This window comes from Ranitomeya variabilis, chromosome 8, assembly GCF_051348905.1.
Source record: "Ranitomeya variabilis isolate aRanVar5 chromosome 8, aRanVar5.hap1, whole genome shotgun sequence".
NCBI classification, from domain to species: Eukaryota; Metazoa; Chordata; class Amphibia; order Anura; family Dendrobatidae; genus Ranitomeya; species Ranitomeya variabilis.
In genome coordinates, this window is record NC_135239.1 from 21,605,351 (window position 1) to 21,629,170 (window position 23,820).

Below are 23,820 nucleotides of genomic sequence, written 5' to 3' on the forward strand. Positions count from 1 at the left end.
TATATCTATTGATCTGTATGGGGATTATGGGTGAAATATCACACATACACATGCCCAGGAACATACTTCATCTACTTCTGATAGGAATATGGGTATATCTATTGTTCTGTATGGGGATTATGGGTGAAATATCACACATACACATGCCCAGGAACATACTTCATCTACTTCTGATAGGAATATGGGTATATCTATTGTTCTGTATGGGGATTATGGGTGAAATATCCCAAATACACATGCCCAGGAACATACTTCATCTACTTCTGATAGGAATATGGGTATATCTATTGATCTGTATGGGGATTATGGGTGAAATATCCCAAATACACATGCCCAGGAACATACTTCATCTACTTCTGATAGGAATATGGGTATAATTATTGATCTGTATGGGGATTATGGGTGAAATATCCCAAATACACATGCCCAGGAACATACTTCATCTACTTCTGATAGGAATATGGGTATATCTATTGATCTGTATGGGGATTATGGGTAAAATATCACAAATACACATGCCCAGGAACATACTTCATCTACTTCTGATAGGAATATGGGTATATCTATTGATCTGTATGGGGATTATGGGTGAAATATCACACATACACATGCTCAGGAACATACTTCATCTACTTCTGATAGGAATATGGGTATATCTATTGATCTGTATAAGGATTATGGGTGAAATATCACACATACACATGCTCAGGAACATACTTCATCTACTTCTGATAGGAATATGGGTATATCTATTGATCTGTATGGGGATTATGGGTGAAATATCACACATACACATGCCCAGGAACATACTTCATCTACTTCTGATAGGAATATGGGTATATCTATTGATCTGTATGGGGATTATGGGTGAAATATCACACATACACATGCCCAGGAACATACTTCATCTACTTCTGATAGGAATATGGGTATATCTATTGATCTGTATGGGGATTATGGGTGAAATATCACACATACACATGCCCAGGAACATACTTCATCTACTTCTGATAGGAATATGGGTATATCTATTGATCTGTATGGGGATTATGGGTGAAATATCCCAAATACACATGCCCAGGAACATACTTCATCTACTTCTGATAGGAATATGGGTATATCTATTGATCTGTATGGGGATTATGGGTGAAATATCACAAATACACATGCCCAGGAACATACTTCATCTACTTCTGATAGGAATATGGGTATATCTATTGATCTGTATGGGGATTATGGGTGAAATATCCCAAATACACATGCCCAGGAACATACTTCATCTACTTCTGATAGGAATATGGGTATATCTATTGATCTGTATGGGGATTATGGGTGAAATATCACAAATACACATGCCCAGGAACATATTTTATCATTATTTTAAGAACATATATATTTATCCCAAATAGTCATGCCCAGTACCACATTTGATGAATTTCCCATAATAATATAAATAGAATTATTCACCTCCATGGTAATTCAATGTGAAATATTATATTTACAGAGGCCAAATAATTTTGCAGCTTTGTTTGAAAAAATATCTTTAAAAACTTGTGGGCACCTAAGCTCCTTAATAAATGAATGCCTATATGTACATTTATATTACAGCGTCAAATAGGCTAAGTAATTTCCTTTTACAGCTTGGTAATTCTGCATTCAATAGCGCTGTAATAAGTCAGTATAGGCTGTTTATTGTCTCTATATGACGGCTTTTCATTAATATAGCGATAACAGTTTGAACTATTAATTTGAAAATATCTGCATTGATTTCCTGGACATATGCAGTGTTTATACGCTCAAAGATGCTGAAACAGGCCTGGAAAGACGGGTTTAACAAAGTTTTTGCTTTATTTATTTTTTTTCTTCAAGATCGTGAAAACTGTCTGAAGCATTGACTTGAAAATAGCTTTTGTGACTTTATTGATATATTTTGTGGTTGGACGTCAAGGTTGCTGAAATAAGTAAATAAAGGCTGATTTAAGAGACTTTTAACTGCTTATCTTCAGTACTGAAAAAAGGCTTAAAGCTGACCTGTCATCACATTCAATGCCACCAAGCCGCAGCTATGGTGGCATAGCTGACAGGTCCAGCAGTGTGGACAGCCCTCTATCCGCCTCCCTGGTGCCTCCGCACTAAAATATTACACTTTATTCCTCTCGACGGGCACCACTGGAAGCATGAAGTGTCTGTATCGGTCCGATGGAGTGTGAACAAATCTGCGCTATCTACAATGCACTGCGTCATCAGTTGCTGGGCAGGAATTTTTTTACTGCCCAGCGACTGATGACGCGGCACAGCGCAGGGCTCAAGCACTGATTGGTTCACACTCCAAAACACCAACAGGACCACTTCTTGATTCCCGTTACGCGCGCCAAGGGGGCAATAAAGTTTAGTATTTCAATGAGGAGGCACCCAGGGAGGTGGACAAAGGTCTCTCCACACAGCTGGACCTGTCAACTATGCCACCATAGCTGCGGCTTGGTGGCATTGAATGTGATGACAGGTCCTCTTTAAAGCGTCGAGTTGAAAATAGCCAGTGTTTTCCTTGTGAAATGTAATACTTAGCTGCTCAATCGTGCATAGCGTGTGCTGTCAACCAACAAACACCTTACCCCACTAATTTCACATAAAATGTAATGTGATATGATCATCAGATGTGGATGATTATATTATTGATTATTATCAATATTCATTTATATGGGGATTATGATTTGGATAATATGGCTTCAAATCCCAACTCCCATATTTATCCTTTACCTGATAAAAATATCCAGTAGAGTCTCTTTTATCCAAGCTAAACGGGAGCAGAGGGTGCTTGGATTTGTGAAAAACTGGGATAACTCACACAACTGAATAAAATGCCCCCCTTTGTATCCTGCTGTCCCGCTTTGGGTCTTCCTGTCCCTCTTGTATCCTTCTGTCCCTCTGAGTATCCTCCTTTTGTGTCATCCTACTTCTCTTTTATGTTCTACTGTCCGCTTTAATAATTGACGCCTCTCCATTATTAATCTGGCTTAATGTCACCTTACAATAGCAAGGTGGCATTAACCCTTCATTACCCCATATCCCACCGCTACAGGGAGTGGGAAGAGAGTGGCCAAGTGCCAGAATAGGCGCATCTTCCAGATGTGCCTTTTCTGGGGTGGCTGGGGGCAGATGTTTTTAGCCACGGGGGGGCCAATAACCATGGATCCTCTCCTGGCTATTAATATCTGCCCTCAGTCACTGGCTTTACCATTCTGGCCGAGAAAATTGCGCGGGAGCCCACGCCAATTTTTTCCGCCATTTAACCCTTTATTTTAGCAGCTACAGCGCTGAAATTTTGCACATACACACTACTAACATTAGTAGTGTGGAATATGCAAAAAAAAGGGGATATGAGATGGTTTACTGTATGTAAACCATGTCTCATATCCTGTCGGGTTTGTGCAGGAGAAATGAAAAGCCGGCAATTGAATTACCGACTTTTCACTAACACCGCTGCGTATTTCTCGCCATGCACACGCATGGTCCGTGTGGAATCCGTATTTTTCTCGCCCCCATAGACTTTCATTGGCGATTTTTTTTGCACAATACGCTGACAAACGCAGCATGCTGCGATTTTGTACGGCCGTAGAAAGCCGTATAATACTGAACCGTAATATACGGCTGATAGGAGCAGCCCCATTGAGAATAATTGTGCCGTATGTTATGCGAGTTTTACGGACGTAGTTTCTGCGCTCTTACGTCTGTAAAACTCGCATGTGTGACGCCGGCCTTAGAATGAGTTAATGCAGCAAGTCAATATTTGCAGTGTTGCCCCTTCTTCTTCAAGACCTCTGAAATTCTCCCTGGCATGCTCTCAATCAACTTTTGGACCAAATCCTGACTGATAGCAGTCCATTCTTGCATAATCAATGCTTGCATTTTGCCAGAATTTGTTGGTTTTTGTTTGTCCACCCGTCTCTTGATGATTGACCACAAGTTCTCAATGGGATTAAGATCTGGGGAGTTTCCAGGCCATGGACCCAAAATCTCTATGTTTTGTTCCATGAGCCATTTAGTTATCACCTTTGCTTTATGGCAAGGTGCTCCATCATGCTGGAAAAGGCATTGTTGGGCGCCAAACTGCTCTTGGACGGTTGGGAGAAATTGCTCTTGGAGGACATTCTGGTACCATTCTTTATTCATGGCTGTGTTTTTAGGCAAGACTGAGAGTGAGCCGATTCCCTTGGCTGAGAAGCAACCCCACACATGAATGGTTTCAGGATGCTTTACAGTTGGCATGAGACAAGACTGGTGGTAGCGCTCACCTCTTCTTCTCCGAATAAGCTGTTTTCCAGATGTCCCAAACAATCGAAAAGGGGATTCATCAGAGAAAATGACTTTGCCCCAGTCCTCAGCAGTCCACTCCCTGTACCTTTTGCAGAATATCAGTCGGTCCCTGATGTTTTTTCTGGAGAGAAGTGGCTTCTTTGTTGCCCTCCTTGAAACCAGCAGCCCTTGCTCAAAGAGTCTCCACCTCACAGTGCGTGCAGAAGCACTCACACCAGCCTGCTGCCATTCCTGAGCAAGCTCGGCACTGCTGGTAGTCCGATCCCGCAGCTGAAACAGTTTTAAGATACGGTCCTGGCGCTTGCTGGTCTTTCTTGGGCGCCCTAGAGCCTTTTTGACGACAATGGAAGCTCTCTCCTTGAAGTTCTTGATGATGCGATAGATTGTTGACTGAGGTGCAATCTTTGTAGCTGCGATACTCTTCCCTGTTAGGCCATTTTTGTGCAGTGCAATGATGGCTGCACGTGTTTCTTTAGAGATAACCATGGTTAACTGAAGAGAAACAATGATACCAAGCACCAGCCTCCTTTTAAAGTGTCCAGTGATGTCATTCTTACTTAATCATGACTGATTGATCGCCAGCCCTGTCCTCATCAACACCCACACCTCTGTTAATGGATCAAGCACTAAAACGATGTTAGCTGCTCCTTTTAAGGCAGGACTGCAATGATGTTGATAGGTGTTTTGGGGGTTAAAGTTCATTTTCTGGGCAAATATTGACTTTGCAAGTACAGTAATTGCTGTTAAGCTGATCACTCTGACATTCAGGAGTATATGCAAATTGCCATTAGAAAAAATGAAGCAGTAGACTTTGGAAAAATTACTATTTGTCTCATTCTCAATAGTTTTGGCCATGACTGTACAGCACTTTGCCAGCCAATTTACTGCTTTATCCAAGCATCCAGGCGGCTGCCCAGAGCTCCCCTTTTAGACACAAAAAAGGGACAAAAGGGGACAGTAGAACATAAAAGAGAAGTAGGATGACACAAAAGGAGGATACTCAGAGGGACAGAAGGATACAAGAGGGACAGGAAGACCCAAAGCGGGACAGCAGGATACAAAGGGGGGCATTTTATTCAGTTTTTTGAGTTATCCCAGTTTTTCACAAATCCAAGCACCCTCTGCTCCCGTTTAGCTTGGATAAAAGAGACTCTACTGGATATTTTTATCAGGTAAAGGATAAATATGGGAGTTGGGATTTGAAGCCATATTATCCAAATCATAATCCCCATATAAATGAATATTGATAATAATCAATAATATAATCATCCACATCTGATGATCATATCACATTACATTTTATGTGAAATTAGTGGGGTAAGGTGTTTGTTGGTTGACAGCACACGCTATGCACGATTGAGCAGCTAAGTATTAAATTTCACAAGGAAAACACAGGCTATTTTCAACTCGACGCTTTAAAGAGGACCTGTCATCACATTCAATGCCACCAAGCCGCAGCTATGGTGGCATAGTTGACAGGTCCAGCTGTGTGGAGAGACCTTTGTCCACCTCCCTGGGTACCTCCTCATTGAAATACTAAACTTTATTGCCCCCTTGGCGCGCGTAACGGGAATCAAGAAGTGGTCCTGTTGGTGTTTTGGAGTGTGAACCAATCAGTGCTTGAGCCCTGCGCTGTGCCGCGTCATCAGTCGCTGGGCAGTAAAAAAATTCCTGCCCAGCAACTGATGACGCAGTGCATTGTAGATAGCGCAGATTTGTTCACACTCCATCGGACCGATACAGACACTTCATGCTTCCAGTGGTGCCCATCGAGAGGAATAAAGTGTAATATTTTAGTGCGGAGGCACCAGGGAGGCGGATAGAGGGCTGTCCACACTGCTGGACCTGTCAGCTATGCCACCATAGCTGCGGCTTGGTGGCATTGAATGTGATGACAGGTCAGCTTTAAGCCTTTTTTCAGTACTGAAGATAAGCAGTTAAAAGTCTCTTAAATCAGCCTTTATTTACTTATTTCAGCAACCTTGACGTCCAACCTCAAAATATATCAATAAAGTCACAAAAGCTATTTTCAAGTCAATGCTTCAGACAGTTTTCACGATCTTGAAGAAAAAAAATAAATAAAGCAAAAACTTTGTTAAACCCGTCTTTCCAGGCCTGTTTCAGCATCTTTGAGCGTATAAACACTGCATATGTCCAGGAAATCAATGCAGATATTTTCAAATTAATAGTTCAAACTGTTATCGCTATATTAATGAAAAGCCGTCATATAGAGACAATAAACAGCCTATACTGACTTATTACAGCGCTATTGAATGCAGAATTACCAAGCTGTAAAAGGAAATTACTTAGCCTATTTGACGCTGTAATATAAATGTACATATAGGCATTCATTTATTAAGGAGCTTAGGTGCCCACAAGTTTTTAAAGATATTTTTTCAAACAAAGCTGCAAAATTATTTGGCCTCTGTAAATATAATATTTCACATTGAATTACCATGGAGGTGAATAATTCTATTTATATTATTATGGGAAATTCATCAAATGTGGTACTGGGCATGACTATTTGGGATAAATATATATGTTCTTAAAATAATGATAAAATATGTTCCTGGGCATGTGTATTTGTGATATTTCACCCATAATCCCCATACAGATCAATAGATATACCCATATTCCTATCAGAAGTAGATGAAGTATGTTCCTGGGCATGTGTATTTGGGATATTTCACCCATAATCCCCATACAGATCAATAGATATACCCATATTCCTATCAGAAGTAGATGAAGTATGTTCCTGGGCATGTGTATGTGTGATATTTCACCCATAATCCCCATACAGATCAATAGATATACCCATATTCCTATCAGAAGTAGATGAAGTATGTTCCTGGGCATGTGTATTTGTGATATTTCACCCATAATCCCCATACAGAACAATAGATATACCCATATTCCTATCAGAAGTAGATGAAGTATGTTCCTGGGCATGTGTATGTGTGATATTTCACCCATAATCCCCATACAGAACAATAGATATACCCATATTCCTATCAGAAGTAGATGAAGTATGTTCCTGAGCATGTGTATTTGGCATATTTCACCCATAATCCCCATACAGATCAATAGATATACCCATATTCCTATCAGAAGTAGATGAAGTATGTTCCTGAGCATGTGTATTTGGGATATTTCACCCATAATCCCCATACAGATCAATAGATATACCCATATTCCTATCAGAAGTAGATGAAGTATGTTCCTGGGCATGTGTATTTGTGATATTTCACCCATAATCCCCATACAGAACAATAGATATACCCATATTCCTATCAGAAGTAGATGAAGTATGTTCCTGGGCATGTGTATGTGTGATATTTCACCCATAATCCCCATACAGAACAATAGTTATACCCATATTCCTATCAGAAGTAGATGAAGTATGTTCCTGGGCATGTGTATTTGTGATATTTCACCCATAATCCCCATACAGATCAATAGATATACCCATATTCCTATCAGAAGTAGATGAAGTATGTTCCTGAGCATGTGTATTTGGGATATTTCACCCATAATCCCCATACAGATCAATAGATATACCCATATTCCTATCAGAAGTAGATGAAGTATGTTCCTGGGCATGTGTATTTGTGATATTTCACCCATAATCCCCATACAGATCAATAGATATACCCATATTCCTATCAGAAGTAGATGAAGTATGTTCCTGGGCATGTGTATTTGGGATATTTCACCCATAATCCCCATACAGATCAATAGATATACCCATATTCCTATCAGAAGTAGATGAAGTATGTTCCTGGGCATGTGTATTTGTGATATTTCACCCATAATCCCCATACAGAACAATAGATATACCCATATTCCTATCAGAAGTAGATGAAGTATGTTCCTGGGCATGTGTATGTGTGATATTTCACCCATAATCCCCATACAGAACAATAGTTATACCCATATTCCTATCAGAAGTAGATGAAGTATGTTCCTGGGCATGTGTATTTGTGATATTTCACCCATAATCCCCATACAGATCAATAGATATACCCATATTCCTATCAGAAGTAGATGAAGTATGTTCCTGAGCATGTGTATTTGGGATATTTCACCCATAATCCCCATACAGATCAATAGATATACCCATATTCCTATCAGAAGTAGATGAAGTATGTTCCTGGGCATGTGTATTTGTGATATTTCACCCATAATCCCCATACAGATCAATAGATATACCCATATTCCTATCAGAAGTAGATGAAGTATGTTCCTGGGCATGTGTATTTGTGATATTTCACCCATAATCCCCATACAGATCAATAGATATACCCATATTCCTATCAGAAGTAGATGAAGTATGTTCCTGAGCATGTGTATGTGTGATATTTCACCCATAATCCCCATACAGAACAATAGATATACCCATATTCCTATCAGAAGTAGATGAAGTATGTTCCTGGGCATGTGTATTTGTGATATTTCACCCATAATCCCCATACAGATCAATAGATATACCCATATTCCTATCAGAAGTAGATGAAGTATGTTCCTGAGCATGTGTATTTGTGATATTTCACCCATAATCCCCATACAGAACAATAGATGTACCCATATTCCTATCAGAAGTAGATGAAGTATGTTCCTGGGCATGTGTATTTGTGATATTTCACCCATAATCCCCACACAGATCAATAGATATACCCATATTCCTATCAGAAGTAGATGAAGTATGTTCCTGAGCATGTGTATTTGGGATATTTCACCCATAATCCCCATACAGATCAATAGATATACCCATATTCCTATCAGAAGTAGATGAAGTATGTTCCTGGGCATGTGTATTTGTGATATTTCACCCATAATCCCCATACAGAACAATAGATGTACCCATATTCCTATCAGAAGTAGATGAAGTATGTTCCTGGGCATGTGTATGTGTGATATTTCACCCATAATCCCCATACAGAACAATAGTTATACCCATATTCCTATCAGAAGTAGATGAAGTATGTTCCTGGGCATGTGTGTGTGTGATATTTCACCCATAATCCTCATACAGAACAATAGTTATACCCATATTCCTATCAGAAGTAGATGAAGTATGTTCCTGGGCATGTGTATGTGTGATATTTCACCCAAAATCCTTATACAGATCAATAGATATACCCATATTCCTATCAGAAGTAGATGAAGTATGTTCCTGGGCATGTGTATTTGTGATATTTCACCCAAAATCCTTATACAGATCAATAGATATACCCATATTCCTATCAGAAGTAGATGAAGTATGTTCCTGGGCATGTGTATGTGTGATATTTCACCCATAATCCCCATACAGATCAATAGTTATACCCATATTCCTATCAGAAGTAGATGAAGTATGTTCCTGGGCATGTGTATTTGTGATATTTCACCCAAAATCCTTATACAGATCAATAGATATACCCATATTCCTATCAGAAGTAGATGAAGTATGTTCCTGGGCATGTGTATGTGTGATATTTCACCCATAATCCCCATACAGATCAATAGTTATACCCATATTCCTATCAGAAGTAGATGAAGTATGTTCCTGAGCATGTGTATGTGTGATATTTCACCCATAATCCCCACACAGATCAATAGATATACCCATATTCCTATCAGAAGTAGATGAAGTATGTTCCTGGGCATGTGTATGTGTGATATTTCACCCATAATCCCCATACAGAACAATAGATATACCCATATTCCTATCAGAAGTAGATGAAGTATGTTCCTGGGCATGTGTATTTGTGATATTTCACCCATAATCCCCATACAGAACAATAGATGTACCCATATTCCTATCAGAAGTAGATGAAGTATGTTCCTGGGCATGTGTATGTGTGATATTTCACCCATAATCCCCATACAGAACAATAGTTATACCCATATTCCTATCAGAAGTAGATGAAGTATGTTCCTGGGCATGTGTATTTGTGATATTTCACCCAAAATCCTTATACAGATCAATAGATATACCCATATTCCTATCAGAAGTAGATGAAGTATGTTCCTGGGCATGTGTATGTGTGATATTTCACCCATAATCCCCATACAGAACAATAGTTATACCCATATTCCTATCAGAAGTAGATGAAGTATGTTCCTGGGCATGTGTATTTGTGATATTTCACCCAAAATCTTTATACAGATCAATAGATATACCCATATTCCTATCAGAAGTAGATGAAGTATGTTCCTGAGCATGTGTATGTGTGATATTTCACCCATAATCCCCATACAGATCAATAGTTATACCCATATTCCTATCAGAAGTAGATGAAGTATGTTCCTAGGCATGTGTATGTGTGATATTTCACCCATAATCCCCATACAGATCAATAGATATACCCATATTCCTATCAGAAGTAGATGAAGTATGTTCCTGGGCATGTGTATTTGTGATATTTCACCCATAATCCCCATGCAGATCAATAGATATACCTATATTCCTATCAGAAGTAGATGAAATATGTTCCTGAGCATGTGTATGTGTGATATTTCACCCATAATCCCCATACAGAACAATAGTTATACCCATATTCCTATCAGAAGTAGATGAAGTATGTTCCTGAGCATGTGTATTTGGGATATTTCACCCATAATCCCCATACAGATCAATAGATATACCCATATTCCTATCAGAAGTAGATGAAGTATGTTCCTGGGCATGTGTATTTGGGATATTTCACCCATAATCCCCATACAGATCAATAGATATACCCATATTCCTATCAGAAGTAGATGAAGTATGTTCCTGGGCATGTGTATGTGTGATATTTCACCCATAATCCCCATACAGATCAATAGATATACCCATATTCCTATCAGAAGTAGATGAAGTATGTTCCTGGGCATGTGTATTTGTGATATTTCACCCATAATCCCCATACAGATCAATAGATATACCCATATTCCTATCAGAAGTAGATGAAGTATGTTCCTGGGCATGTGTATGTGTGATATTTCACCCATAATCCCCATACAGAACAATAGTTATACCCATATTCCTATCAGAAGTAGATGAAGTATGTTCCTGGGCATGTGTATGTGTGATATTTCACCCATAATCCCCACACAGATCAATAGATATACCCATATTCCTATCAGAAGTAGATGAAGTATGTTCCTGGGCATGTGTATTTGGGATATTTCACCCATAATCCTTATACAGAACAATAGTTATACCCATATTCCTATGAGATGTTGATGAGATATATCACCAGGCGTGTGTAACCCGATATTCTACACATAATCCCATATAGTTACAATCTTATTTCCCTGGTTCTATTATTAAACTTTAATCCAGCCCTGTGGATGTTCTGATTCATTTAAGTATTTCCATTGAATTCCCTTCTTGCTATATTACAAGTAGTAATTTCCTGGTCTGCATTTGTAAAATGTGCTGCCATCTAGTGGTCGAGTCTAGTATTGCAGCCCATCATCCCATCATCCCATCATCCCAATATGCAGTTTAGTCCGTCCCCTGTTTATTGCAGTTTTGGGGCAGAGGCGCAGCAGCTGAAAACCACAATTCTCGTTTCCTTTCCTTTTTTCTTCTATGTTTTTCCTAATTTTCCTAGTTTGGTAGGTGAGAATTTTCAATATACCTGCATTTTTATTTATTTTTCGATGTGGAAAAGGGACAAATGTACATTTTTTTTTTTTTTTTTTTCTTTATTAAAAAAAAACTTTTGTAAACTTTTCACTATATTTTTCAGTCCTAGTTTCCTTGATCCTGTGACTGATTGCTTGTACAGTATACCACTATACTTCAGACTGATGGCGGCAATGAAGTGGTTAAACAGCAGTGATCGGCGCTAGCTCTGCTCGCTGCTGTTGGAGGCAGGTGCTGGCTGTATAACACGGGCGGCACTTGCCAGGTCAGCAGCAAGCTCATGTGTGTCATTGAGCAAGGAGGAGTTAATACCTCTCCTTGCATTGTGATAAATGTATGATTGTTGGGGGTCCACTTGCTGTAAACCCACCGTTCCTGAGAATGGGGGGTCTCAAAGTCCTTTGCAGAGTGGTCCGTGCTCAATTTCTGCTTCCTTCACTTCTATAAGACCAATTTTAGCTATAATTTACCCCAATTTCAGGTGTAAATGACAAATAATCCATTACACACCTCCCCTAAAAGTCAAATTCTTGCTCAAGTTTAGCACGCACCATCATTATTCTTCTTCTCCTTCGTATTATTTATTTATATAGCACCATTAATTCCATGGTGCTGTACACGTGAAAAGGGGTTACATACAGGGTTATAGATATCGTTTACAGTAAATAAATTTACAGTGACAGACTGGTACAGAGGGGAGAGGACCCTGTCCTTGCGGACTTACATTCTATGGAATAATGGGGAAGAGACAGAAGGTTGGGGGTGCGGCAGCTCTGGTGGTTGGTGAGGCGGCAGCTCTGGTGGTTGGTGAGGCGGCAGCTCTGGTGGTTGGTGAGGCGGCAGCTCTGGTGGTTGGTGAGGCGGCAGCTCGGGTGGTTGGTGAGGCGGCAGCTCGGGTGGTTGGTGAGGCGGCAGCTGTGGTGGTTGGTGAGGCGGCAGCTGTGGTGGTTGGTGAGGCGGCAGCTCTGGTGGTTGGTGAGGCGGCAGCTCGGGTGGTTGGTGAGGCGGCAGCTCTGGTGGTTGGGGGTGCAGCAGCTGTGGTGGTTGGTGAGGCGGCAGCTCTGGTGGTTGGTGAGGCGGCAGCTCTGGCGGTGGTGAGGCAGCAGAATGGTTAATGCAGGCTGTAGGCTTTCCTGAAGAGATGGATCTGAAGGATCCGAGGGTGGTGGATAATCGGACTTGTTGAGATGTGGAATTCCAGAGGATGGGGGATATTCGGGCGAAATCTTGGAGGCGGTTGTGTGAGGAACGAATAAGTGTGGAGGGGAGAAGGAGGTCTTGGGAGGATTGAAGATACGTGAGGGAAGATATTGGGAGATTAGTTCAGAGATATAGGGAGGGGACAGGTTGTGGATGGCTTTGTAGATCAGTGTTAGTAGTTTGAACTAGATTCGTTGGGGAATTGGGAGCCAGTGGAGGGATTTGCAGAGGGGAGAAGCAGGGGAGTAGCGAGGAGAGAGGTGGATTAGCCGGGCAGCAGAGTTGAGGACAGACTGGAGAGGTGCAAGAGAGTTAGGCTACGTTCACACGATCCGGATTTTGATCCGGATCCGTAGCGGATTTTCAGCTGCGGATCCGGATCAGTTTTCCATGTTGGTTACAGTACAATGTAACCCAATGGAAAACCAAAACCGCTGTGCTAACGATCCGTTTTTCCGCTGGAAAATCCGCGCGGATTTTCCAGCGGAAAAAAGAAGTAGCATGTCAATTCTTTCAGCGGATTCCGCACCGGTTTTCCAGCAGCTCCAATAGGAAACTGCTATTGGAAACCCGCAGTGGAAAACGCTGAAGAAAAAGGATCAGAAAACGCAGCTCAAATTCACTGCGGAATTTAGCTGCCGTTTTCCAAAAACGGGCAGGAAAAAAAAAGGATGGAAATCCTGATCGTGTGAACGTAGCCTTAGCGGGGAGGCCACAGAGGAGGGTGCTGCAGTAGTCGAGGCGGGAGATGATGAGGGCATGCACAATAGTTTTGGTAGATTGTGGGCTGAGGAAGGGACGGATTCTGGCAATATTTTTGAGTTGGAGGCGACAGGAGGTGGCAAGAGTTTGGACGTGCGGTTTGAAGGACAGGGCAGAGTCGAGAGTTACCCTGAGGTAGTAGATTGCAGGTGCGGGAGAGAGCTTGATGCCATTTACCATAATAGATAGGTCAGGTAGGGGGGATACGTGAGATGGGGGAAAGATGATGAGTTCGGTTTTGTCTACATTGAGTTTTAGGAAGCGAGAGGTGAAGAAGGAGGATATGGCTGATAGACACTCCGGGATTCTGGACAGCAGAGAGGTGACATCTGGGCCAGAGAGGTAGATCTGAGGGTCGTCCGCATACAGGTGGTACTGGAATCCATGAGACTTTATGAGTTGTCCTAGGCCAAGGGTATAGATGGAAAAAAGTAGGGGGCCTAGGACAGAGCCTTGAGGGACTCCAACAGAGAGAGGGCGGGATGAGGAGGTAGTGTGGGAGTGGGAAACGCTAAATGTGCAGTCAGAAAGGTACGAGGCAATCATTTGCTACTTTTGTACTTTCTTACCATGTACAAGACCTCTGCTTGCTGTCAGTGAATGGCGATTGATGGGAATGGTTTCTCCTCACTCTGCAAGCCTGTAGAATTCTAAAGATTCACAGTAGAGAATTGCTTATGAGACAATTCCCCAATGATACATTGTATCCGATGCCTGAAACATTGTAAACCTTGTGTCTCTGCAGGAGGATGAGGATGGAGGCTGCCCGGATCCTGTGCATCTGCAGACAGAGAATCTGCTCCCTGAACAGACTCGTCTCTTCTAGATTAACCCTTCATAGTAACTTTTTAAATGCATCAAATACGAGAAGAACGGAGCACTTCCCAAGGACTGGACAATATCGGCCCTCCTGGCCATCACCCTCCATATCCCCCATAGCCAAGAGTGCGGTCTGTGGGGGGCACAGCCAAGTAGTGTATACCAGTTATATACAGAGCGCGGGGGTCTCCTCCCAGCTGCCACAGAACAACCCCTGGGGCATCAGGTCCATCCACACCACCCGCCGCCTCAGTGTCCTCCTGCCTCCGCACATCTGGCTTCTTATCAAACCTCTACAAAAGCTGCTTGCTATTATCCTTGGCAGGTCAGGTATAAGCCGTGACTTTTATTTCTTATTGCACTCCTGAAATACTCTGTGCTGTCGGCAATCCTGCTCATTATCACTTGGCCCCACAACCTCAGCCCACTCCTGAAATACTCTGTGCTGTCGGTAATCCTGCTCATTATCACTTGGCCTCACAACCTCAGCCCCTCCTGAAATGCTCTGTGCTGTCGGCAGTCCTGCTCCTTATCACTTGGCCCCACAACCTCAGCCCCTCCTGAAATACTCTGTGCTGCTGGTGTTGGCTGCTCCCTTATATTTGCAACATTCAGGCTGCAGCCTTTTCTCCTCCACATGACGACGTTACCCATGTCACATGCAATCCTGTCCTAGCACAACATTATGACGACTGGACCGCTCAGTGTGCTTCCGTGCTGTAATACTCTGTGCTGCTGTGAATCCTGCACTTGTCTCCATAATGTTTGCACAGCATGGCACTGTCCTCACTATCCCCGTTACATGAGTGAACTATACCCTAAAAGATCATCAACTTCTCTCCTGAAATACTCTGTGCTGCTGAGACACTACTGTATCCAGTATGAAACTCATTGTCACCCCCAATTGTCTATGTCCCCCCCAAATCATATTGTGGTGTGATGGGGCAGGATGTCTTGTCTTCATCTCACCTGTCTCTTGCTTTGCTAGGAGTGTGAGGAGATGGTGGAAAGCTCTTCCAGCAAACAAGCGACAGCTGTTCAAAGAGAGTGTTCGGAGGAATAAGTGGAAGCTTTCCCTCGGTGCAGGAGCCCTGGGGTGCGTCATTATTCTGTTCTACTTCACCAACCTGGAGGAGACGCCAATAACGGGGCGCAGCCGCCTCCTAGTGTTCAGGAAGGAGGACTACAACCTGCTCACCAGCATGGAGTATGAGAACGTGAGTATCACTCCGAAACCGCTGTACACAAAGTGAGTGCAGCTCTGGGGTATAATACAGGATGTAACTCAGGGTCAGTAATGTAATGTATGTACACAGTGACTGCACCAGCAGAATAGTGAGTGCAGCTCTGGGGTATAATACAGGGTGTAACTCAGGATCAGTACAGGATCAGTAATGTATGTACACAGTGACTGCACCAGCAGAATAGTGAGTGCAGCTCTGGAGTATAATACAGGATTTAACTCAGGAACAGTAATGTATGTACACAGTGACTGCACCAGCAGAATAGTGAGTGCAGCTCTGGAGTATAATACAGGATTTAACTCAGGAACAGTAATGTATGTACACAGTGACTGCACCAGCAGAATAGTGAGTGCAGCTCTGAATTATAATACAGGATATAACTCAGGATCAGTACAGGATCAGTAATGTATGTACACAGTGACTGCACCAGCAGAATAGTGAGTGCAGCTCTGGAGTATAATACAGGATGTAACTCAGGATCAGTAATGTATGTACACAGTGACTGCACCAGCAGAATAGTGAGTGCAGCTCTGAAGTATAATACAGGACGTAACTCAGGATCAGTAATGTAATGTATGTACACAGTGACTGCACCAGCAGAATAGTGAGTGCAGCTCTGGGGTATAATACAGGATACAACTCAGGATCAGTACAGGATAAATCAGGCATATACACTGCTCAAAAAAATAAAGGGAACACTTAAACAACAGAATCTAACTCCAAATCAGAATTGGAATCTAACTCCACATCTAACTTCTTGTGAAATCAAACTGTCCACTTGGGAAGCAGCACTGTTTGACAATCAATTTCACATGCTGTTGTGCAAATGGAATAGACAATAGATGGAAATTATTGGCAATTATCAAGACGCCCTCAATAAAGGAGAGGTTCTGCAGGTGGGGACCACAGACCACATCTCAGTACCAATGCTTTCTGACTGATGTTTTGGTCACTTTTGAATGTTGGTTGTGCTTTCACACTCTTGGTAGCATGAGACTGACTCTACAACCCACACAAGTGGCTCAGGTAGTGCAGCTCATCCAGGATGGCACATCAATGCGAGCTGTGACAAGAAGGTTTGCTGTGTCTGTCAGTGTAGTGTCCAGAGGCTGGAGGTGCTACCAGGAGACAGGCCAGTACACCAGGAGATGTGGAGGGGGCCATAGGATGGCAACAACCCAGCAGCACAACCGCTACCTCAGCCTTTGTGCAAGGAGGAACAGGAGGAGCACTGCTAGAGCCCTGCAAAATGACCTCCAGCAGGCCACAAATGTGCATGTGTCTGCACAAACAGTTAGAAACCGACTCCATGAGGAAGGTCTGAGGGTGTTGTGCTCACAGCCCAACACCGTGCAGGATGCTTGGCATTTGCCACAGAACACCAGGATTGGCAAATTCGCCACTGGCGCCCTGTGCTCTTCACAGATGAAAGCAGGTTCACACTGAGCACATGTGACAGACATGACAGAGTCTGGAGACGCCGTGGAGAGAGATCTGCTGCCTGCAACATCCTTCAGCATGACCGATTTGGCAGTGGGTCAGTAATGGTGTGGGGTGGCATTTCTTTGGAGGGCCGCACAGCCCTCCATGTGCTCGCTAGAGGTAGCCTGACTGCCATTAGGCACCGAGATGAGATCCTGGGTTCCTCCTAAAGCAGGACAATGCCAGACCTCATGTGGCTGGAGTGTGTGAGCAGTTCCTGCAAGATGAAGGCATTGAAGCTATGGACTGGCCCGCCCCTTCACTAGACCTGAATCTGATTGAACACATCTGGGACATCATGTCTCGCTCCATCCACCAACGTCACTTTGCATCACAGACTGTCCAGGAGTTGGCGGATGCTTTACTCCAGGTCTGGGAGGAGATCCCTCAGGAGACCATCCACCACCTCATCAAGAGCATGTCCAGGTGTTGTAGGGAGATCATACAGGCACGTGGAGGCCACACACAATACTGAGCATCATTTCCTTGTTTTGAGGCATTTCCACTGAAGTTGGATCAGCCTGCAATTTTTATTTTTCCGCTTTGATTTTGAGCGTCATTCCAACTCCAGACCTTCGTGGGATATTAGTTGTGATTTACATTGATCATTTTTAAGTTTTACTGTTCTCAACGCATTCCACTATATAATGAATAGATTTACAACTGGAATATTTCATCCAGTGATATCTAGGATGTGGGATTTTAGTGTTCCCTTTATTTTTTTGAGCAGTGTGTATTTCTAGCTCTCACATGTATGGCATGTACAAGGACCTGCGGTGTGCCACTGTCAGTGGAAAGGTGGTTGGAATTCAGAATCGCTGTATACCATGAGTATATGATATAGGACTACGCCTTTTCTTCTAATTTTCATATAGAAACTCAAAAATGTTCATGGATGGTCTGGGACATAATTAGACCAGGTTTCACTATTATGAAGTTCCCAGTGGAGGCTGATGGCAGGATATATCCGGTCTATATATTAGGAGTAGGTGGGTGCCCTTCTATGCAGTGACCATGGTGCATCCATAGTAGCAGGGATTGTAAGTTGCATGCACAGGGCATCCTCATCCGTTGCACAGGTCATCCTCATCCGTTGCACAGGGCATCCTCATCCGTTGCACAGGGCATCCTCATCCGTTGCACAGGGCATCCTCATCCGTTGCACAGGGCATCCTCATCCGTTGTATCGGGCATCCTCATCCATTGCATCGGGCATCCTCATCCGTTGCACAGGGCATCCTCATCCGTTGCACAGGGCATCCTCATCCGTTGCACAGGGCATCCTCATCCGTTGCACAGGGCATCCTCATCCGTTGCACAGGGCATCCTCATCCGTTGCACAGGGCATCCTCATCCGTTGCACAGGGCATCCTCATCCGTTGCACAGGGCATCCTCATCCGTTGCACAGGGCATCCTCATCCGTTGCACAGGGCATCCTCATCCGTTGTATCGGGCATCCTCATCCGTTGCATCGGGCATCTTCCAGTCTCACATTTTTCTTATGAATGACTACGCCGTCTACTTAAGCAACACAGATCGGATATGTTATTTGCACAGTTAAGTACCAGCTGTGAACAATTCCCCTTGAAGAAAAGCTAATGAATTTAGAAAGAACGACTTCAGAATAAAGGTACCTTCACACGAAGCGACGCTGCAGCGATAGCGACAACGATGTCGATCGCTGCAGCGTCGCTGTTTGGTCGCTGGAGAGCTGTCACACAGACCGCTCTCCAGCGATCAACTATGCCGAGGTCCCCTGGTAACCAGGGTAAACATCGGGTAACTAAGCGCAGGGCCGCGCTTAGTAACCCGATGTTTACCCTGGTTACCAGCGTAAAATCTAAAAAAAACAAACAGCACATACTTACATTCACGTCCCCCTGCGTCCACTTCCTGACTGACTGAGCGCCGTACAGTGAGAGCAGAGCGGTGACGTCACCGCTGTGCTGCTTTCACTTTCACTTTGCGGTGCTGAGTCAGAGGAGGAAGCAGGCTGCAGGGGACGCAATGTGAGTATGTGCTGTTTGTTTTTTTTACATTTTACGCTAGTAACCAGGGTAAACATCGGGTAACTAAGCGCGGCCCTGCGCTTAGTAACCCGATGTTTACCCTGGTTACCAGTGTAAAATATCGCTGGTATCGTTGCTTTTGCTTTCAAACACAACGATACACAGCGATCGGACGACCAAATAAAGTTCTGGACTTTATTCAGCGACCAGCGACATCACAGCAGGATCCTGATCGCTGCTGCGTGTCAAACGAAACGATATCGCTAGCGAGGACGCTGCAACGTCACGGATTGCTAGCGATATCGTTATAATGTCGTTTCGTGTGAAGGTACCTTAAGGAAAAGGGAAAAAAAAAAACATTTTTCAAGGCCAATCTAGTAAATCGCAGCAGGATGGTAATACGATAATAAAGACGCTGGAGGTTTCTTTGTAATATCGTCATGAGTGATTGCATCAAATTCCACTCATATTCGTTAATGTTACCGGAGAGTGCAAAGAATGAATGGTTCTAAGGGTCATAATTCAGGTATGCGGTGCAGAGGGTGCGTTCTAGGAAGCCGTACACCTACAGAGATCACCACGCTGTCCCACAGTCCTCCGTGCTGGGTAAGTCTAGGTATGGGGAAGATGGCTGCAGGGGAAATATCCTCGCATTACTGAGAAGATCTGACATGCAGTCTTGGAAAGCCAGGACATAAGTATTGTTTTTCCATTTTCCCAACGCTGACCCCCGATAACGAGCCCATAGCGTCATCCATCAAACTGTACAGCGGGCACAGTGCAGTCAGGGGGTAATGTTCTCCTCTCATTCACCAAACCCAGACTTGTCCATCAGATGCAGATAGAGAAGTGTGATCCATCACTGCACAGAACACGTCTCCTCCAGAGTCCAGTGGTGACGGCTTTACACCACTCCATCCGACGCTCGGCATTGTGCTTGGTGATGTACGGCTGCATGCAACTACTCATCCAGGAAGCTCCCGGCGGGGGCGCAGTGTTTGTGCTGATATTAATACCAGGGGAGGTCTGGAATCTGAAGTTATGGGGAGTAGTCATGACTTTTCTTTCCTGTGTCCCTCAGCTCTCGGCCCCCTGCTCTATAACATTATGGGGTCTCCTCTTCATGGCTGAGTGGCTGTGAGTCCTTCCCCTTCTCGATAATATCACTCACCGGTGATGAGGAAGATTCAGGGAGAAATGTTACTTGTTTCACCAGTCTTGTGGTTCCAATACTGGTAGCACTGGGCATTTACTGGTTTTATTTGAGGATCTGCTTGGTGAGGCCCCAGTAGAAAGTTTGAGAAGCCTTTAGTATATCCAGGACCGGCTCCAGGGTCACGCAGACCCCTCTTCTCTTCTCTTTCATGTGCTTTAGCTTTTATGTATTTTTCGGTCTATGGCGTTGCACCAGGGCTTCTTTTGGTGCGAGCTGTAGTTTTTTTCTTTACCATTTTGAGGTCAATATGTCTTTCTGATGTCTTTTCATTCTATTTTCTGTGTGTCAGTGACCTTAAAGCAGCGATTGTGCCATTTTTATAAAACAAATTTCATATGAAATAAATATATTTTTTCATTTCGGAAAGTTACGCATGTAGTGATACCAAATATGCAAATCTGTCTTCGATTTTAGTTACAGTTTTGGAAAAAGGGGGTGATAGGAGCTTGTATAAATTTTATATTTGATATGTGTGTATGTATGTGTGTGTGTGTGTATATATATATATATATTTGCCTAGAATACTACTTCCTGCAATTTGTGCCAACTTCCGTGGCTTTGTCCGGAGCTATTGTCCGGAGCTAATGTCTGTAGCTAATGTCCGGAGATAAGTGACGTCACCAGTGTCCTACACCCAGGCAGAGCACAGGGGCCCCAGGCAGAGCACAGGGGCCCCAGGCAGAGCACAGGGGCCCCAGGCAGAGCACAGGGGCCCCAGGCAGAGCACAGGGGCCCCAGGCAGCATATGGGGCCCCAGGTAGAGCACAGTGGCCCCAGGCAGAGCACACACCAAATCGGAGGCCGAGGGGCCCCGCCAACCAAATCGGAGGCCGAGGAGCCCCGCCCACCAAATCGGAGGCCGAGCGGCCCCGCCCACCATAGCGGAGGCCGAGGGGCCCCACCCACCAAAGCGGAGGCCGAGGGGCCCGGCCCCGCCCACCACATCGGAGGCCGAGGGGCCCCGCCCACCACATCGGAGGCCGAGGGGCCCCGACCACCACATCGGAGGCCGAGGGGCCCCGACCACCACATCGGAGGCCGAGGGTCCCCGCCCACCAAATCGGAGGCCGAGGGTCCCCGCCCACCAAATCGGAGGCCGAGGGTCCCCGCCCACCAAATCGGAGGCCGAGGGTCCCCGCCCACCAAATCGGAGGCCGAGGGTCCCCGCCCACCAAATCGGAGGCCGAGGGTCCCCGCCCACCAAATCGGAGGCCGAGGGTCCCCGCCCACCAAATCGGAGGCCGAGGGTCCCCGCCCACCAAATCGGAGGCCGAGGGTCCCCGCCCACCAAATCGGAGGCCGAGGGTCCCCGCCCACCAAATCGGAGGCCGAGGGGCCCCACCCACCAAATCGGAGGCTGAGGAGCCCCGCCCACCAAAAGTAAGTGCGGCCCCAAAAGTAAGTGCGCCCCCGGGTGCAAAAGTAAGTGCGCCCCCGGGTGCAAAAGTAAGTGCGCCCCCGGGTGCAAAAGTAAGTGCGCCCCCGGGTGCAAAAGTAAGTGCGCCCCCGGGTGCAAAAGTAAGTGCGCCCCCGGGTGCAAAAGTAAGTGCGCCCCCGGGTGCAAAAGTAAGCGCGCCCCCGGCCCCGGGTGCAAAAGTAAGCGCGCCCCCCAGTCCCGTGTGTGAAAAGTGCTGCTGTAAAGCTGGTAGCGCTGTTCAAGCACCATGTATTTCCTTCAGGAAATGCCCATCTAATATATAATTGCCTAGAATACTACTTCCTGCAATTTGTGCCAACTTCCGTGGCTTTGTCCGGAGCTAATGTCCGGAGCTAATGTCCGGAGCTAATGTCCGGAGATAAGTGACGTCACCAGTGTTCTACACCCAGGCAGAGCACAGGGGCCCCAGGCAGCATATGGGGCCCCAGGCAGAGCACAGTGGCCCCAGGCAGAGCACAGGGGCCCCAGGCAGCATATGGGGCCCCAGGCAGAGCACAGTGGTCCCAGGCAGAGCACAGGGGCCCCAGGCAGCCTATGGGGCCCCAGGCAGAGCACAGTGGCCCCAGGCAGAGCACAGAGGCCCCATGCAGCATATGGGGCCCCAGGCAGAGCACAGGGGCCCCAGGCAGCATATGGAGCCCCAGGCAGAGCACAGGGGCCCCAGGCAGAGCACAGGGGCCCCAGGCAGAACATGGGGCCCCAGGCAGAGCACAGGGGCCCCAGGCAGAGCACAGGGGCCCCAGGCAGCATATGGGGCCCCAGGCAGAGCACAGTGGCCCCAGGCAGAGCACAGTGGCCCCAGGCAGCATATGGGGCCCCAGGCAGAGCACAGTGGCCCCAGGCAGAGCACAGGGGCCCCAGGCAGCATATGGGGCCCCAGGCAGAGCACAGGGGCCCCAGGCAGCATATGGGGCCCCAGGCAGAGCACAGGGGCCCCAGGCAGCATATGGGGCCCCAGGCAGAGCACAGTGGCCCCAGGCAGCATATGGGGCCCCAGGCAGAGCACAGTGGCCCCAGGCAGCATATGGGGCCCCAGGCAGAGCACAGTGGCCCCAGGCAGAGCACAGGGGCCCCAGGCAGCATATGGGGCCCCAGGCAGAGCACAGTGGTCCCAGGCGGAGCACAGGGGCCCCAGGCAGCTTATGGGGCCCCAGGCAGAGCACAGTGGCCCCAGGCAGCATATGGGGCCCCAGGCAGAGCACAGCGATATTTTGGACCACTGTGCGGTATTTCAGACCCCCTGTGTGATGTCTGGGGCCCTGTTCTTAAGTATATTAAAGATTAAAGTAACGTATATTAAAGTATATTATAGATCAAATTTGACACGTTTATGAGCACCATTGAGTGATATACTCAAGAATGACATAATTTTTCAACATTTTATGGTTTCAAACTGTAAACACTCAGAGTTTTTTTTACTTCAACCAGAAAACCTTAACGGTTCATAAAAAACTTGACTGTTCAGGATATGATAAAAGTCATAGTATTCTGAATCTTTAACTTATAAAGATACCTTTACATGGGGTGATTATTGGTTCCAGAGAGGCTTTCGGCCGATAATCGTACACATGGCTGGTGACAGGACAATACAATATAAACGTTCAAAGGTAAACACTGATAACATTAAAATCTAATATATAATTGCCTAGAATACTACTTCCGGCAATTTGTGCCAACTTCCGTGGCTTTGTCCGGAGATAATGTCCGGAGATAAGTGACG

The 23,820-nt window shown here is 45.1% G+C and overlaps 1 protein-coding gene across 4 annotated transcripts in view; it reads left to right on the forward strand.

Moving 5' to 3' along the window:
- The window catches only part of OMA1 (OMA1 zinc metallopeptidase), a 52,015-nt gene that overhangs the window by 1,102 nt on the left and 27,093 nt on the right, over positions 1-23,820 (forward strand). For 3 of the 4 annotated variants that reach the window (XM_077278558.1, XM_077278556.1, XM_077278557.1), the window contains exons 2-3: positions 14,637-15,035; positions 15,699-15,927. In XM_077278558.1, the coding sequence (XP_077134673.1) occupies positions 14,641-15,035; positions 15,699-15,927 (624 nt within the window). In that variant the 5' untranslated portion in view covers positions 14,637-14,640. Of the gene's footprint in view, positions 1-14,636; positions 15,041-15,698; positions 15,928-23,820 lie in introns of all 4 variants that reach the window. The other variant, XM_077278559.1, reaches the window with a different exon arrangement.